The 18,425-nt window shown below is 37.4% G+C and overlaps 2 protein-coding genes across 2 annotated transcripts in view; one reads left to right on the top strand and one right to left on the bottom strand.

The window, feature by feature from the left end:
• Nucleotides 1–1,599: 1,599 nt before the first annotated feature.
• Nucleotides 1,600–4,138, bottom strand: LOC139744245 (cysteine-rich DPF motif domain-containing protein 1-like). Its single transcript, XM_071654689.1, has 4 exons — nucleotides 4,007–4,138; nucleotides 3,169–3,277; nucleotides 2,283–2,366; nucleotides 1,600–1,626 (listed from the first exon to the last, which is right to left on the bottom strand). The coding sequence occupies exons 1-4, from the start codon at nucleotides 4,114–4,116 to the stop codon at nucleotides 1,600–1,602; spliced, it is 330 nt and encodes a 109-aa protein (XP_071510790.1). The 5' UTR covers nucleotides 4,117–4,138.
• Nucleotides 4,139–4,588: 450 nt separating this feature from the next.
• LOC139744236 (Fanconi anemia group D2 protein-like) overlaps nucleotides 4,589–18,425 on the top strand; it is a 37,553-nt gene continuing 23,716 nt past the window's right edge. Inside the window, exons 1-14 of the mRNA XM_071654679.1 lie at nucleotides 4,589–4,692; nucleotides 7,088–7,186; nucleotides 7,929–8,063; nucleotides 8,627–8,694; nucleotides 9,135–9,187; nucleotides 10,453–10,500; nucleotides 11,120–11,180; nucleotides 11,721–11,776; nucleotides 12,151–12,238; nucleotides 12,815–12,939; nucleotides 13,556–13,643; nucleotides 14,659–14,763; nucleotides 15,535–15,626; nucleotides 16,608–16,713. Coding sequence (XP_071510780.1) covers nucleotides 7,108–7,186; nucleotides 7,929–8,063; nucleotides 8,627–8,694; nucleotides 9,135–9,187; nucleotides 10,453–10,500; nucleotides 11,120–11,180; nucleotides 11,721–11,776; nucleotides 12,151–12,238; nucleotides 12,815–12,939; nucleotides 13,556–13,643; nucleotides 14,659–14,763; nucleotides 15,535–15,626; nucleotides 16,608–16,713 — 1,104 coding nt within the window. The 5' untranslated portion in view covers nucleotides 4,589–4,692; nucleotides 7,088–7,107. The remainder of the gene's footprint in view (nucleotides 4,693–7,087; nucleotides 7,187–7,928; nucleotides 8,064–8,626; nucleotides 8,695–9,134; nucleotides 9,188–10,452; nucleotides 10,501–11,119; nucleotides 11,181–11,720; nucleotides 11,777–12,150; nucleotides 12,239–12,814; nucleotides 12,940–13,555; nucleotides 13,644–14,658; nucleotides 14,764–15,534; nucleotides 15,627–16,607; nucleotides 16,714–18,425) is intronic.

The raw sequence follows: 18,425 nt of genomic DNA, 5'->3' as shown, positions 1-18,425 counted from the left end.
GTATTTATCAAGGGCAGGGTGGGTTTTATGGGTCTTTCTTGAATCTCATTTGTTGATTCCTGAAACTATCTGGACTTAAAAACCAAACTACTCCTCCAGACTGCTTTACTAAGAATCTAAACACAATTGTATGTCCATCTCTCGCATAGCTAATTGTAACAGAACAGGATATTATTGGTTTACAAGCCATAATTCAGTGTATCATTACATTGTGATGATAAAAAACTTGGGCTCAGTATCAATAACCCTCACAAACTCTAAGGTTGACTACCACATTCCTTTTGACATAGCATTAAACCTGTTGAGCATCTCCATGAAGAATAACATATGGGGCTGCTGCTGCTTTGAGTTTTAGAAGTCACTTTATTTTTTGGTCTCCTTTTTGGCGATCAGATTAAAAGGGATATATCTCATGGTGTAATCCATCAGGCTATGAAAGGTTTGATTTGGTTAGTCTGCCATATTGTATGCCGTCTATCTAGGAGACCCTGATGGCTTAGAAGCATGACGATATTTCTTCCATACCAAAAGTTCCAAGTCCATCCTGCTGGCCTTGATACAGACAGGTTGAACAACTTCTACTTCATGTTCATGTCGTGTCCACAGGCCTGGCATCTTAGAGTCAGAACATCTTGTGGTTATTGGTCCGTCTTTCTTAGAATCTCAGCGATCTCTGGGAGCAATGCCTGTTGAACAACCTCCCTCACAGAGTCTGTAGCACAGTAACAATGTGAGACAATGGGAGACTGGTGGCTGTATCTCAGAATTCCATGTCATCAAGCTTACAATAACATCACTGATTCATTGCCCTGTATCTGTGCTCTATTCCAAGTATGGATGTGTAAAGTTTTTTGTGTCTTAGGATATTGATGTCAATGTTGTGTTGCATATTTTGTGTGTGTCTACGTATCATGTCCATGTACATATGTGTCTATATTCATTGCTATGTATGTATTCATTCTATGCACACTGTAGTGTGTATGTATGCAAACAAGGCAAATTTCTTAAGTGGACAATGAAAGTAGAACTGAACTGAACTGAACTTTTTGCTCATGGTAATCTTAAATACCGAAGTCAAATAGCGATGAATTATAAATGCAAACTCCTTGCTTGAAAAACATCTAAAGACAATAGCATGGAGCTCATATCATTTTATTGCATCTACTGTATACAAGCATCTGGGAAAAAAGCAAATTTATTGTGTTGGTATGTTTCTGTGCACTCACTTGTGCATAAACAAGCATAATACACTGATCACTTGTAGAAAAAAAAAAATGGAGCAGACCTTAATCAAATAGGTGTAGACAGAGTTGTAGGTAGCAAGCATAATGCTTGGATGTACATTAAAGGATGAATCCACTAGGAGTACTAGTATAATTTTTATATATTTTACAATTTCATAACACTTGCGCAGAAGTCCTTTTATAATAGAGGACATAACTTATGTTATTCTCAAAATAAGTGCCACACTACATATCATTTATATAGACTTACAGACATATGAAAGAACAGTTTTCATTTGTACATTAAGTACCAGGTGCATACATGAAAATGTGAGATGACCCTTACCAAGCAGGATGACATCACACGTGGAATCAGTCATCCTTTGTCTTTCTTGCTGAATTCCTAGTCAGAAAGCATGAATGGACGACAATAACATTCACTGAAAATAATATGTGATTTTACTTTCAATGAGTCAAAGATGCCAATAGATGCTGTCATGAAATCACAAAGAGAACAACAATCACCTGCCTGTTATTTTGGTTAAGCTGTCAAAACTATGACACCTACGATCCATGACTCTACCAATGGCATTCCATTTTAATTAATACTTCTTGAGTTTCATGACACAGAGTGATTAAGTAATAATCAATGTTCTTGTACAATCATCTCTTTCTATCTACTGTTTGCATGCCAAAAAGTGATTTTCAGCCGAGTAGAATTTGGGGCAGGTAGTAATAAATAAGTCATTCCCAAGTTAATAGTGACACTACATGACATAAATGTGTATGACTACAAAAATCTGTTTCCAAGTGTTAATCTTTTGAGGACAGGCTGATTTTGCTACAACACACATTTCCCATAGACCCATGTCCAAGTATACTCAGGACTCGTCCTCAATGGATTAATACACAGTGTTTAAAACTTTCTGAATTCAACAAATGCTTACCGGGCAGATACTATCCATCATACTCAAAGATTATTACATGTAATGTTACAATCCTTTAGTGACAAATAGCATCGCTGTGTGTCAAAGAATATCTACTGATGACTCTACCTACCTGACATATTTCCTTGGGAAATTCTTCAAGGTTTTTCATCACACAGTCCACACAAAATCGCCTGGTGTAGAATACACTGCAGTCCTAAAAATTGTTTGAGACAAATGAAAAAGTTATTTTTGGGGTGCTGTGGCATAATGGATAAGACTCCTGACTCCCGATCGGAGGATCCAAGTTTGAATCCCGCCCAGTGCTTACGTCCTTGGACAAGATGTTTTTAACAACTGTGTCCCTCTCGACCCAGGTGTATAAATGGGTACCTGGCAATGCTAGGGTAATAATAACAGCAGGGCCCTCTGGTAGAGCAGTGGCAACATTGAAGAGGCTACCCTGGGTAGTAAATAAGACTTTATCATTATTATTATTATTATTATTATTATTATTATTATTATCATTATTATTGAAAAGTTATTTCAGAAATGACATGGAATACTGATCAAAACAGTAGACACTAATAGATGAATGCAGCTAAAATTAAAATGTGACTACATCTCATGAAGAAAATAATACCTTGTGAGAAAGGGGGAACTGTATTAAGACCCAAACCTTTAAGGTCAAAAGAGTTACATAACATAGCAAGAGTGACTTACCAAGCTTATGACCATGTTCACAAAAAGTAAGCAAAGAAGTCTCTAAATTGCATCAATCTAATATGTATTCACTGCCCAGACACGTCTGATCGTCACTAAAAAAAAAAAAAAACATTCACTGATATTGGTGGGTTACATTTTTACACAAATCACTTCCTCACACTCCTAATTCTTCATTTCAATTCACAAGTTAGTAGGTGATGCAATGTCGATCAACAGATCTGATGTATCTATGGCAATATTTCAGTGAGGAATATACCTTACGTTATAAAGATGTCTAAATGAGCTCAACTGACCTTGCCTACACAGACTGTCCTGTTGCACACTGAGCAGCTTCCTCCTACAGTCAAATGACGATTCTCTGGTGTGAATGGATCCCTCATGACATAGGCCTCTTCCAGTAGTCTGGGTATGGAGAAACATTGGCAAGGATAGGATGTGGAGTAGTAGTATCAACAAGATACAGTTCCGAATTTCCTTACTACAAAGTTGGATATAACAAGATATTGATATGAGGAACTAATTTTGCAGGTTCTATTCCTTCCATACTCTTTTGTTTTTATCCCTTATATTACAACTTACAAGATAACTACTCAGTATAATAAGGGAATTTCAGAGGTCCTAACCAGGTTTGCATAATACTTCCCTGAATGTTCATAAGCTTCTGTCAATGTCTGTTCGTGTTCTACTCTAGACTAGTCTTTGCTGCCCTGAGTTTTTTGTTAGTTAGGGCCTACCAAGCTATGTATAGTAATGTCAATGACCATGTTTTACAAGAAGTAAGCAAAGAAGTCTCTAATATTCACTGTCCAGACAAGAAAAAAAATCCTTAAGTTCTAGATGTCCATGACGTTCTGCTCTATCACCACTGGCATAAGTACCGTGAAAGGCAAAACATTATTGACCATTAAAGCAGGGAGGTGGGTGGAACAGATCTTCCACCACCGCACCGGCCTCCCGGATCGCGCCGCGCGCCGCCGCGAGATGCAGCCAGTCGCGGATCGGGGTTTCCCCTTTCGATAACTGATGGTCTCACTAATGTAGTAAGGTAGGGCAGTAATAAATGTAGGCCTATTCCGGGTGCAGTGGTGGAGCAAGCATAATTTTCTGCATATCTGACTGATAGACACTTACACAATTGATTTGAGAAATCCTGGTTTCCTCCCATAATAGTCGTATGGACAGGTGAAACTGCATAAAGAGCACTCAAAGACGCCTCTTTTCTCCTCAGAATTCTGCTCCATTTTCGTTCGTGTTTAATTCTTGCACCTTCAACGACTTGAGAGATTAGGAAATCGACGTTGTGAGGGGGAAATAATGAAACTTCTAGTGAATAATTAAGTAATTTTACGCTTTTAAAGTATGTATTTATCATAAAGTTGAAACACGATATTTTGGCATTTTTATAATTTAGTGGAAATGGAAAATACATGTACGTCACGTATATTTCAGGCTCGTCCAGCGGGAAATTTGCAATACGGCGCGCGCTGGCTTCTCATTTGGGTGGTGGTGTGCGTGTGTGTTTACGTTCTTGCGCTGCACATACAGTATACGGTGCCCTCGGTTTGCAGATTCGCGGGCAAGCAGCGCATCTCTCTCTACTCTACACAGAGAGAGACGTACAAACGAACGTCCACGACGTGTAATTTTATGAGTGAGTACAAAATTGTTGATGGGATATAACACTATTAGCAGTGCAAATGTATCCTGCTCATCATCATCATCATCCCGTCCTAGATCCTGACGCCGCCACACCGCACGCCTAGCTACACACTCTTCACTCCTGCCGGGCCTCCTGCTTTGCTCCTGCTAGATAAACGGTAAACTGTACCGAAATTAGAACTCTATTAAAGTGTTGATGATGGGTAAACTTTATGCCTAGTTCTATATGGCATGGGTTGACCTAGACAGAAAGATCCGTCTGTCCGGAGGACTCTTTTATATTTTGCCATTAACGCTGTCCTGATCCGTGAAGCCAGACGTAGTCTCCGCGGAACATTCCCCGACGGACAGATACAGACCGATCTTTCGGTCAAGGGTTGACCGAAAGATCAGTCTGCATCTGGTCGTCGGGGAAATGTTCCGCGGAGACTGCGTCTGGCTTCACGGATCCCCTCCTTCATAGTTATACTGAGGAGAGCGATAACGTCAAAAGAATAAAAGACTCCATGATCCTCCAGACAGACGGATCTTTCTGTCTATAATGGCATGGGATGACCATCTATAAACACTATAAACAATGTTAGAACAGTTCAGTACGTAGTGATAGGATTGAGCAGGGCCGGTGAGAGACGATCGGTTCACGTCACCTCCCAGAATTGAGTGACTGACATAAATTTACTGCTCTTTCTCTTATTGCATGTAGAGATGTAAAGCTGTTTGAAATTGTACTAGGCTACCTTGCACTGCACTGTGTGTGTATTAACCACAGCACAGGTATGAAGCGTGAAGGTGAAGTTTGTTCTTTAATCTTGGTAACTCATTTTCTACTTCTACTTCTTTCCTACTTCTATGGTGCGATGGTGCTTCTCATCAAAGCCTGCATGTTCAGCAACTGGATGTAGGGTTGTGTTATGGTGTTTCTGACAGTGGATGCAATTTGTGCTTTGTCAGAAGTAGACGCATTCCTGTCAAAGAAATACAAACACAAGTTCACATACTGCGCAGAGTAAATTAATCATCTTAAATAGTACATTAGAAGCAGTCATTACTGCAATAAAAAAAAAAAACGAGGCATTTAAGTTTGATATGCAGTGGAAACTTGCTGAAAGTGGGAGGGCATTACAAGACTAGTGTAGTACCGTCTTTCCAGAAGCCCAACAAGACAGGTGAATATTACAGACGTGTGCTCATTGTGCACATAAAAAGATCTCTGCCTGCATCTCGGATCCCCAAAATTACAAAGTGAATTGTGATAGCTACCACAATCGTTTTGGGGATCTGAGATAGACGGAAAAGGAAAACAAAATCTCAGTAGTGAGCGTCCGCATAAACAAGCAAAACACGGTTTCCTTTAAGTTTAAATAAGTTATGGTTGGGCATCAGTGACGTTTGAATTTCCGCTAACACTCCCTCATTAGCATATTCACCACTGCAGATTCACACTTTTTCAATCAAAATATAAGTGCTTGTTTGGTGATTTGAAAGTTCTTTTTTTTGGTCAAAGTCGTTCATTAGAGATACAACAACATTGTACCGATAACAACGTAACTTTTTTTTTTCAAATTTTAAGAATTCCTCACTTTAATTCACAAGACCTCCTATAATATAAGTGCTAGATCTCTATTTGACTTTGCATTTTATTTACGCAACCCCAAAACTCACCTTTTTGCAATAAAAGAAAATGTGCTTTAATACCCCACGGGGCTTCTCAACCTTTGAATGGATCTGGATGAATACGCTGAAAAACTCTGAATAGGGTATCAGTCCATCACTCAGCACTGTTGGTTATCAACCTGTGGCTTGCTTTGGCTTTAAGTTTTTCAAAGCCCAATTAGAGAGAATACAAATGGATGGACTCCAACTCTATTTTTAATCTATTTTTTTTTGCCTATTTGTCTGACGTCGCAGGCCACCTGATAGAGCTTCATGGCTCATCAGTTGAGAAGTGGGGTCTTTAATAGATTGCTACAGCTGTCAGAACTGTAGAATATTTGGAACAGGATAATATTCTATTATCATGAATGCAGCAACGAGCAAGAAACAGTGGACCTGTTTTATTTCATATAGGCCTAGATCTATGTTAACACTTAGTAATAATATCTAGGCTCACAATGACATCAATGGGGCTTGAAGGCCCAGTGAGAGGAAAGAGAGCAAGAGGAAGACCTTTAAGAAGAAATGGGAAGACAACATACGAGACTGGACAGGCCTAAGATTGAGAGAGGCACAAAGAGAGGCAGAGGAAAGGGAGGGATGGAAGAAACTGGCTGAGAAGTCTTCTGTGGTTCCCCAGTGCCACAATGTTCTCCTTGACTTTCGATAAGACACTATTTAAAGTAAATATGAAAATATTTGAGACTTCCAAGATTTTCAAGGTACATGTAATCGGTGTATTACCATAGAGTAGAATTGTGAGTGCTATTAGTATTTGCTCCACTGCTGATCTTGCTGTGGAATGCTCACACTCACGGCCTGTATGGTTTGTCTAGATTCTCCACTCATCTTGGCTGATGTGCTGTTTGTATATTTTGATATTTTCTTGTCTTTTATTAGAAGTTGGGTCAGTATTCATCATGCCAAAAGCAAAAGGGAAACGCCAGAGAGATTCTCTGCCTAACAAAAGTTCAGCAGCATCAAACTTAACAAATTCAGGTGAGTCATGCTATTTCTGTCTCATAATTTTGTGTATTAAAGCTCATTTGCAAGCTACTGAAAACAATAACTTATTCCTTGTACGGTCTATTTTTGTTACAACATTCACAAGGAATGTGATGAATGCATTTTTGTTAGTGTAAAAGTACTTTAGATTTGGTTTATTCATGGGTGAAAGTATATGCATCCTGTGTACAAACATCAAGCCAACACAGGCTTGCCATCCAAAGGAAAATCATATGTACTTAATTCCTCTAGCTTGTGTTTATTGTGATATTTATTTCTGAAAGAGTTTGTTTTGGTAGAATTGGAAGATGGGTAAAGTAGGCCTAATTAACTCAAGGCATACAATGCCCTATGAATGCTCTTCTGTGTAGAATCACTCCCAAGTACATCTTTTCCTTTCCTCTCAGCCACCTATGCGACAATGTATATCTCATGAAAACCAGTAATGATTTTTTTTTCCCCCGGGGTGGGGGGGGGGGGGGGGGAAGGGGGAAGAGGGTTATCAAGCACTGCCACTTACTGCCATGACATATGATAATAGGGGTGTTCCATGGTGTAGCTGAAGGGCTTGCTACCCTCCCACTTCATGGTGCATTGAACGCCATGTTTTATTTGCTTGTATGAATATCGGTAAACATATTGTAGAATGTATACAGTTAGGAAAATTTCATGTCACAATCTAGAAGCAGATCAATTGTACCTCATGTTATACTTCTCTGAATTTCCTCCATTTTAGCCAAAAAGCGGAAAACAACTTCTGGTGTTGCAAAGCCTCAAACTGCAGTCCCTTTGGTTGATAAATCTACCTTTGGCCTAATGGTAGAGTCTGCTGGCTTTCACCTCATGGCTGGAGATCACCCAAACCAGCTGAGTGAGTCAAAGTGATGCACCCTAATATAACATGGCTGTATATTATATGTTATGTTTTATGCTATATGTTATATGCTACTAGTATATGTTATATCTTATATGTTATATGATATATGTTATATGTTTGTGTATGTGTGTGTGTGTTTAATCATGATGGAATAATGGACCTGGTTTCAAGTGAAAACATTTTGTGAAGTGACATTCTGAATTGAAATGTTGATAATCATGGAGTAATGAACCGAACCTTGTTTCAAGTGAAAACATTGTATGAAATGACTTTTTGAATTGAATTAGATGCACATAATGGATTGTGTCTGGTCAATTTCATATTCTTTGCCATCAGACCCAATCAATACACTGTAGATGACATTGATGTTCTGAATATACAAACACTGTAGATTGATTTCTCTGCAGTTGCAATGTATGTGATGTATGAAAGTTAAAATTGAATACTGTGCAATTTAATATGAACATGCTACCTTAGCCCCCGGTGCATCCATTTGTATAATTAATTGGAAGTTTTTTTGTTTGTTTCTTTGTCTACTTTACTTTTACAACTGTTAGGTGTGGATCAAGTTATGTTCCAGAAAAAGATCAGAAAAGCTGTGAAATCCAGCATGAATCTTGAAAAGGTAAACGTTCATTCACTCCTGTCAAAGTCATGTTCTGTAAACAGCAAGGCATGCAAATTACTGGAAAGCATTCTTATGTCGTCAGTGTGGTCGTTATTGTCAAGTCACAGACATAAACACTAACCCCACAAAATCCTACTGAAATAGGGTGTTTTTGGTGAAAAGTGCAAAATCGTGAGATCTCTCAAATATTTGCGACAGAAGTATGATAATAAAAAAGCTTAGAATCAAGGGAATGTAATTAGCACACTAATATTTGGTGATCTTATAATTCCTTTGGGTTGAAAGGCCTTGAATCCTATGCTGTATTGGACAGACATAAAATGTGTATTGCATGCAGAGAGAAGACCTAGGAGCAGAATTTTTGCAAAATTCTACCTCAATAGGGAACGTTCTTTGATCTTTGAAAGATGTTTTCATGTATTTTATGTCCTTAACAGACCATTGAAGATTTTATCACCGGCTTACAGAACCACATTGAAGATTCGGTGAGGTATGTCAAACCATTGCTTCTCAGTATTCAGGTTTCAACAGGCTTTACTCAAGCAGTACTCGGAGTCTACAGATTATAAACTTAACAAAGAGCAAAAATATAATCATCCAGCAATGTTTCAACAAAAAAATTGCTGGTTTTTGTCACATGAATTATATATTTATTTGTCTTTTATTTATTATTCATTAATTTATCTACTTATTTATATATTTATTTATTTATTTATTTATTCATTTATTTATTCATTTATTTATTTTGAGGTTGCAATAGCTCATTTGACAAGTGATACAAGCTACTATGAAAATAGATGTATTGAGATCATACACCAACAACACTGTGTTGGAAAGGGATATATAGTAATTGAACATCTTATGTCTTCTAATGTTTGTTCAGAGATGGCAATTTAAAAACCTCACTTAAATTAATGTTATCATGCTGTGATATGCAGATATGTTGGATCTCATACTGTATTTATTTGTTATATCGTAGGGTATATTAACCAGTTCTTTTGGAACCTGGTATACCAAAATGTAGACAAGAGTGCTTGCATTCCTGGCCTCAATTCATGTTTTGAATTTGGGTTATACTGCCCATAAAAATGGCTTTGATAGAAAGATTAGAGTTTCTTCTATCAGCTTGTGTTCTTTTTCTGTAGGAAAACTGCGTATATCAGTAGTATTTACTTTTTTTATGATGTAATTTGTGCTCGTGTTGCTATAGAACTCGTATGAAAATGTACATAGCCATCAAGGCTGAGCTCAGTAGATTTCGGTGTTTGCTGACCCCATTCAGGTGCCTCGTTTTGTGTATGACAAAAGAGTCTGTTAGCCCATCAGTGCACACTCTATTCATACCTCACACCTGATAGATATTTTCATTGTTTGATGGCACATGTAGTTGACCTTGGAAAGGAGGAGATACATGTTCCGCTCTTGACTTCTTTCGCACAAGTGGATTACCAACCTGTCCGTTCTTTGTCGGCAAGGAAAAAGAATCTCATTTGGGGGCATTGAAGGCTCTTAGAGAAGTGCAGGAGGAACGGGTTAAAGCATGTTAAATGTTTATCTGTAATACCGAGAGATGTATACACAAAAGTTCAGAAAGAATCAAATTCAATCAGAGCAGACAAAATGCTAGTAGTATGGACTGTAAAGTAGAAATGATATGGTATGACTGTATACTTACTATAAATGCAGACAGGTAAGGTGAGTGATATGGAGAAGAACTTAACCAACAGCAAACTTACAAATTGAATGTTTGCACAGATTAAAGTACAGCTTGCTGCCAACCATGTCATCGGCAGAGTGTGAGAGGTGAGCACATCAGATACTGTCAAACTTTCACAACTGAAGACAAAATACGAGCTTATTTGTTATGTATCAAAGCTCAGCGATTGAAAATATTTTAAAGATATTATTAGTGCTGTGATGATGACTTAACATGCAAACTTTACTCTAGTAATTACCTTTCATAAGTAAGAAAATCTCCCGTGAATCTCTAATGATACAAATCCTCTCTATAGTAATGGCTTCCATTTTCATGTCATAATGATAAAACCCTCACCAAATGAAATAGTGATACAGTGTATATCAGTTCACATTCTTGTGATATTTAATCATCGATTGTTCTTGTTTTGTATATATACGCATAAAGTGAAGGGTTGTTCTGTAGGGGATACAGTTTTGCATATGGCACAATATGAACAAACAAGGGGGAGGGGTGAGTCTCCAAATACACTTTTTTTTTTGCTGGATTTTATGATTGATACTTCACTCATAAATGTCATTTTGACTTATTTGGTGCACATATTACCTAATTCTGACGCCATTTTATTCAGTCGATTGAAGCAAATATTTCATAACTTTCCACTGGAAGTTTGAATTTTTTTGGGTACAATGGCAAGTGTGTCTTGACTTCTGAATATTACTGCAGTGCGAGAGGGGGCAATCAAGATAGTTTGATCAGACTACTTCTTGGGGTGGATGAAATGCAGGTAAGTTTACTTTGTGGATTTTTTTCAATGTCTTTGTCATTTACTACACATGATATTGCAATTTTAGTTTATGTGTGTTACTGTATGTTTTGCCCCATAGCATTCATTCTCTATTCCTATTAAGGTGTTTGTCCTTTCCACTCACTTGCAAATAACTGTTTCTCTAAGCTTTGTTGTAGTATTGGACTTAAAACAATTTGGAGGCATAAATGTACTGGAGACACATCTATTCTCAACCCTGTGCAACTGTGCCAGAGATATTCAAGTTCAGTGATATAAATTGGAGAGAGAGAGAGAGAGAGAGAAACACAGCAATGGAATTTTTCTTCTGCCGAGATCTGTGAGATTTGTTGAAGCCAGATTTTGCTTTGCCAATCCATTGCTTATTAGGAGACAGACTGTACATCATGATTTGTTGCGCTCATGATCCTGATCCTGTGTTTGATGAACTTAAGTTAAATTCTAGTGTGAACAGTCTGACATATGGTGTACTTAACCATCTATCTCACTGAGTTATATTATTATCTGTTACAATTTCAGCCAGCTCTGGTCAACATGCTCCTTGAAAAGCTGCCAGAATTCATGGGAGAAGAAGAGTAAGTACCGGTATATTGCTTCATACAATAGAACCTTATTGTCTTACCTTTCAATTTGTCTACATCATGTATGACACCTCAATTACTCGAGAATTTTGTAACATTTTCCAATCTTGAAATGCAACTATTTCTATGCAATCTCCTGAAACAGTATTAGTCATCTATTAGTGCAATGCTCATGTTTCACTTTGTTGTCGTATGACATGCTTTTAGGGAGTAAATGCAGTGAGTAGTGTCTTTGATATTTTACTGTGTAGAGATTGAGACTTTCTTTGTGTTTTACCTTATATGAGTATTTAGTGTGAATTCCATGCCAAGCTTCAAGAATTGTTTTTCTGCTCTGAACTCCTTGTTTATGTTCGACCTGTGAGCAGTAGCATGTTTGACTACAGTGAAGCGGTGGACCTCCCAAAACTTATTCTCAACCAGTTCCACTGGCTTGACAGAGTCATCAACAGCAAGGCAAGTGGCGATGTGTGGGGATGGAAAGACATGTGTTCATTCTGCTACGTCGTCATATTCATTCTGCATCTTTTTAGTAGCATTTTGAGCCATGGACTTTTTTTTCCATTTTGAATTTACTTATATTTTGAAATAATGCCCTTGTTAAAATAGTTCAGTTGATCCCTCAAGTAATGGTAATTATATGTTTCATTTTTTTTTCATTTACCTTCTTATCCTATCCTATCTTTATTTTTTATTCATATGCTGGTATTGATATTATTCTTTATGTTGTTGTTGGAATCAGCTATCATTTACTGAGTCATTGACACATTTGCTAATAACTGCAAATGTACATCATGATGTGCTTTAAAGGTAAAAATTATATAATATTGACTGGCCTTGAGGGAGATACCGGAAAATATTACCCAAACTGAAGAATATTGTCCAATTAATTATTTCCTTTTTCCATTTAAGGTGATTGAATGATACGTGTAATTGATATAGTCTTATTTTTTTCCCAAGTAGAGCTATCAGGTGCTAAAAATTATTTATATGTTTGTCTGTCCATGCCTTTGCTACATGTATTTGATCCAGGAGATGACGGATAAAATGCTGGAGATGGTGGAGATTTCATCCCTGTCTGTCCAGCAGGAGATCATTGCCTGCATCCCAGAGGTGGTCAGTGACCAGGAGCATCATGAGGTCACTACTAGATTGAAGTGAGCCCTCTGTTGTTTGATTATGGCTAAAGTTATGAAAAGGGTACTGGTAACAGCCATGCTATGTATTGGGTCATAATAGTCATGGAGTAATGATATCCAAAGCTTACCTCACAACCTCCTCACACAATAAACATAAAGAACAACACGAAATAATGTAATGTATGAATAATTCTGAAGTAGAGCAGCCATGCAATATGATATGAATATCATAATCGTGCATGTCATATGAAGTGTCACATACAAATACCGTTGGCAAACTTCTGTCATTATGGCCAATATTCCCTGAGAATTTCTAGTTTTGAAAGCTGTACAGGAATTTCAACACCTAGTTTGGTTTCTAACTATGATCATATTTTTATAATCAGTACACTGCATAAATTGATAGTGTTCTAAATTTTTTCAGATGATATAATTTTAGATTGAAGGATATATGCTATGATGCTAGTGTTCCATGTGTTCTTGGAACACCATACTAGTATGTCATCAACTGTTAAAAACTGACTGGGAAAAGTGTTTTATATTCCATATTAAGATGACTGAGTAATTAGCTTTGAATAGTTCTCATCATGTTCTCTATTATTCCTTGGTGTGTCTGTGTTGTCTTACTGCATAGAAACATGCTAGAGTGTAACACCCAGCTCACAGTTCCCATCATAGATGCACTGGACAACCTCAACCTGACTCCAGAACTTGTCAGAGAAGTATGTTGCTCCCAGTTGAATCTTGACAGCTTTTATTCCATGGCAAAGAAATGATACAGAAATGCACTGGGAGAAAGTTAAATCTGACATCTTTGCTAATGACAAGCTTGAATGACAAAGTATAGGGGATGAAATATTACTTTTCCACCCTTTCTACAACTTTTATGTTTGCATGTTACACCTTTGCCTTTTTTTAGCTGTCATTTTTGTTGGGATAACTTGTCAAGAATTCATTGAGAAACTCTTTTATATTTATGATTTATTGTTTCATTATGATCTCACCTTTTCAGTGATTTGCATTTCCTAAATGATCTTTACTCAGTATTTCATATCTTCGTTTAAACTTAAATGTTGAGTGTCAGATCAGGAGATGATGAGTATGTTTACAGGAGAAAGCTTGGTGAGTCTTTATTGTCTACTTTGAGATGGCAAACTGTAAAGCATTGCAAACTTACCAAACACAAGGTGAAATAAATCTTTACAATTAGATTACAATTCTATGTGACTGTCATAGATAGAGGATGGGGATCTCCTATTGGTGTCATAATAGTTCATGTCTCACTGAGTGACCCCTGACAAGGCCAGAGCTAATAACCTTGACTAACCCTCTCATTCCCTCAGAAAGAAAGTCTTTGAAGTCCAGGGCACCATTTCATGAAATTGTCAGCCCTGACAAGTTGTCAGTTTCTGACAATTACCATAGTAACAGTCAGTGACCAGAGCTTCAGCCAATCATAACCAATGATTTTACTGAACTTTACAGTCACTAACAGCTTGTCAGGGCTTACAACTTTAATGACCAGTGCCCCAGTGTGTTGATGGTCGGCTGTGCGATTGTATATTTGTATTCATGCAATGATTTGATGATATTGTACTTAAATGTCCAATTTGACTGATGGATATATATATATAGGCCAGATGTCACCATTGGGGAGCATGGGTTTGAGACACACAGATGTGTGGAATATGATTGATGGAAAACAAGAAAGTAATAACTTGTTTTGCTGCCATATAGGTACGAGCATCTGCTTTACAGAGCTTGGTGTCTGCTGATCTTGATGATCTTCCGGTGGTTATCAAGTTCATTCTCCAATCAGTCAATTCCAGTGATGCATTAGAGGTAGGAGTGCTCAGAGTATAGCAGATACTTTAAGTGTCTTTCCCACAATGTTGTTCTTGGCCATGTCTTGAGGTTTATCTAAATTTCTTACATCCACATGTTTTCTGCTTCTAAGTTTGATCCTGCCAACAAATATTGGCAAACAAGAAGCCATATTCATGTTGAGTATGGTGGAATCATAATCTACTGTAAAAGTGGAAATTTTCGTGGTGTTGAAATTTTCGCGCAGTTCGCGCAACCAGAAACAAGGGCGAAAATAAAAGCACGCGAATATTTTTGCTTGCTATATGTTACTGTAGTTGATGTCTTGATCCCCGCGGAATTAAAACACACGAAACTCTTACCCGTCTGAGCGCGAAAAATCAGTCACGCGAAAATATTCACTTTAGTATATTGTCACAGAGTTGTAATTGACTTTGAACAGGGAATATATCTTACGGTTGCAAAAATACATGCACTCCCATTTTAGTATGACTAGCCATTCCTATAAAGTAATCATGCATACTTCATTGAAATTGCAAGTTATTTTCAATTAATACTAGTGACCTAGATTAGTACAAGACTTGGATGAGCGATGATGAAGCCAAAAATGCTGTTGTGGTAACATGTAGTGTTCATGATTTTTTTTTTGGTCAACTTTAAGGAAATGCTCAAGGAATCAAAAGTGTCTCTTTATGTAGCCACCTCCTCACTGATATGTAGCACTAATTCTTCTTATGCATGATTTGCATCTCTTGTGAAATGAAATATATCCATCTGTCTATTGACTAGGTAATCAGTGAACTGAGAAAGAATCTTGACTTCCAAACAACAAATGTCTCATCCTCCACCTCCACCCCATTTGCTTCATCCTCAAGACCTGGGTAAGTCATTACTTTGTCTTTAGACCTCTTATTTGTTAAAACATCCTGCAGATGATTTATCGTGCTGAAAATGATCATTTAAATGAAATTATACAGTTGGCACAGATTTATCAAGTGTTGTACATGTATGTGATCTCTTGACTATGGTATTCTTGTATTTATATAAATGCAGTGGTCACACTTTGAAAATACCTGCTGGTAGTTACAAAAATGAACTTCAATCCGCTAGAAAATGCTCACAAAAATTTTTTAATAGCTTTTACATTGTTCTTTAGTTCCTGTTTGCATTCAGATGTGTACCATTCTTTATTTCTGTTGCAAATCCAGTGTTAAGAGCATCTTAGTTTTTGTATGATCAGATTGTGAGGAATATTCATGTATGTCCATATTTTGAAATGGTGAGAAGTTCTTGTTGATTTATTCATTTGTGTTAAGGTTTGATAAGTTTGCTGTGAGTACAGATCATTGAATAAGTCTTCAATAATTGTCCCTATCTGTGAATATGAATGGTATTATAACAGTGCAAGTGATGTACTTCAGTGCATTGTCCCTCATGTGATAAGACCTTTGTTGTATCTAAAAAATCATTAATGTTCAGGAAAGGGAAAAAAAAAACTTTTTCATTTTTGCAACACTTTAGCAAAGTAACAGCCATTTTGATGTCAATAAATGTAGAAAAATTGTTTTAGATTACATGAGTAAGTGTTTTGTTAAAAGCCTCGAATCAGTATACTTGATATTCAAAATAAAGTTCAGAGGTTTTTTAGCGTATGCCAATGAGATCCAAGGTTTTGTCACCTCAGGGCCAGCATGCTTCTCTTGAAATTGAAGATGTATCTTGATACACTGAAATGTGAAATATCATACCTTTGACAATGTAATAGATGTACCAATTTAAGGCATTTGAACAGTAACATCACACATTATGTAGGACCATAGGTATTTGACAGTCAGTTACCAATTTGGTGATTCTTCATGCAGCAATGGGAAAGCCAACAAGAAGACAGCTGACAGTGAGTTGTTGATTCTGGATACCATCAAATCAACAATCCGATTCAACAAAGTACTGGCTGATGGCTGGCAGAAGGTGAAGAAACTAGAGCAGTCTGTTTGATAGTCAGTTGTGAAGTAAAACTTGCCAAGACCTTACGCAAAGCTTTTCAAGATTCAACATTCAAGATTCTAGAATATTCATTGTCTGTTTCAAGATACAGAAATTCACCCTCCACTGGCATACATAAATTAAATGATATTCAAAGTACAACATGGTTTATTTATATGAACAGTGTGCGGAAAAAAAAAAAATGCATACTTATGTAATTCAATAAGAATATGTCAGACTAAGCTGGATTGTTTCGTCTCAATTATTCATTGTATTCCTGTGTTGAAATATTTAACATTTGATGTTACAGTCAATTAGTTTAGAGTGCACAATGACTGTATCACTGTCCCCCTCCCCTTATTGTCCCCGCCGAACGAGTTCGAGCAGGGGACTATGAAACGGGCTCCGTACGTGTGTGTGTCCGTGTGTCCGTCCGTCCGTGTGTCCGTCCGTCCGTCCGTCCGTGTGTCCGTGTGTGCGTCCGTGTGTGATCAAAATCTTCAATTTGCTACTTCTCTGTCATTTATGAGCCAATTTTGATTCTGTTTGCTTTATATGATAGCACTACATGGGAGCTTTGAAACTTCTACACAGAATTTCAGTCGTGACCTTTGACCTTGACCTTTGACCTATATTGTACATTTTGCTACAAAATGCTACTCCTTCGCCATTTCTAACCCGATTTCGATTCCGTTTGCTTTATGTGATGGCACTAGGTGAGGGCTTCAAAACTTCTACACAGAATTTTGACCTTTGACTTCTTTGACCTTTGACCTTGATTTTTTGACCTATATTGTACATTTTGCTACAAAATGCTACTCCTTCGCCATTTCTAACCCGATTTCGATTCCGTTTGCTTTATGTGATGGCACTAGGTGAGGGCTTCAAAACTTCTACACAGAATTTTGACCTTTGACTTCTTTGACCTTTGACCTTGATTTTTGACCTATATTGTACATTTTGCTACGAAATGCTACTCCTTCGCCATTTTTAACCCGATTTCGATTCCGTTTGCTTTATGTGATGGCACTAGTTGAGGGCTTCAAAACTTCTACACAGAATTTTGACCTTTGACTTCTTTGACCTTTGACCTTGATTTTTGACCTATATTGTGCATTTTGCTACAGAATGCTACTCCTTCGCCATTTCTAACCCGATTTCGATTCCGTTTGCTTTATGTGATAGCACTAGGTGAGGGCTTCAAAACTTCTACACAGAATTTTGACCTTTGTCTTCTTTGACCTTTGACCTTGATTTTTGACCTATATTGTACATTGGCTACAAAATGCTACTCCTTCGCCATTTCTAACCCGATTTCGATTCCGTTTGCTTTATGTGATGGCACTAGGTGAGGGCTTCAAAACTTCTACACAGAATTTTGACCTTTGACTTCTTTGACCTTTGACCTTGATTTTTTACCTATATTGCACATTTTGTTACAAAATGCTACTTCCGGCGGGGACATATGTTACGCACCGCGTAATTTCTACTTTTCCTTGTTGATATTGAGATGACAAATGTGTTATTGTAGAGTGTTAGTGCTGTAGTTCTGTGTCTGTATGTACTAAAAACACACACAGTTCATGTTCAAAATGGTTGGTAGTATTACAGATTCACAACAGGTCATGCATTTTGTAATAAGAATGGCTTTTATAAAAAGAACTAAAGTGTTATAACTCATGTTCAGACAGCTGCAT

Source organism: Diadema antillarum, unplaced genomic scaffold (assembly GCF_040938485.1).
Source record: "Diadema antillarum isolate AM-2024a unplaced genomic scaffold, OU_Dant_1.0 seq00001148_RagTag, whole genome shotgun sequence".
Classification (NCBI taxonomy): domain Eukaryota; kingdom Metazoa; phylum Echinodermata; class Echinoidea; order Diadematoida; family Diadematidae; genus Diadema; species Diadema antillarum.
The sequence above is the reverse complement of the archived record's forward strand: the minus strand, read 5'-3'. Positions and strand labels throughout refer to the sequence as shown.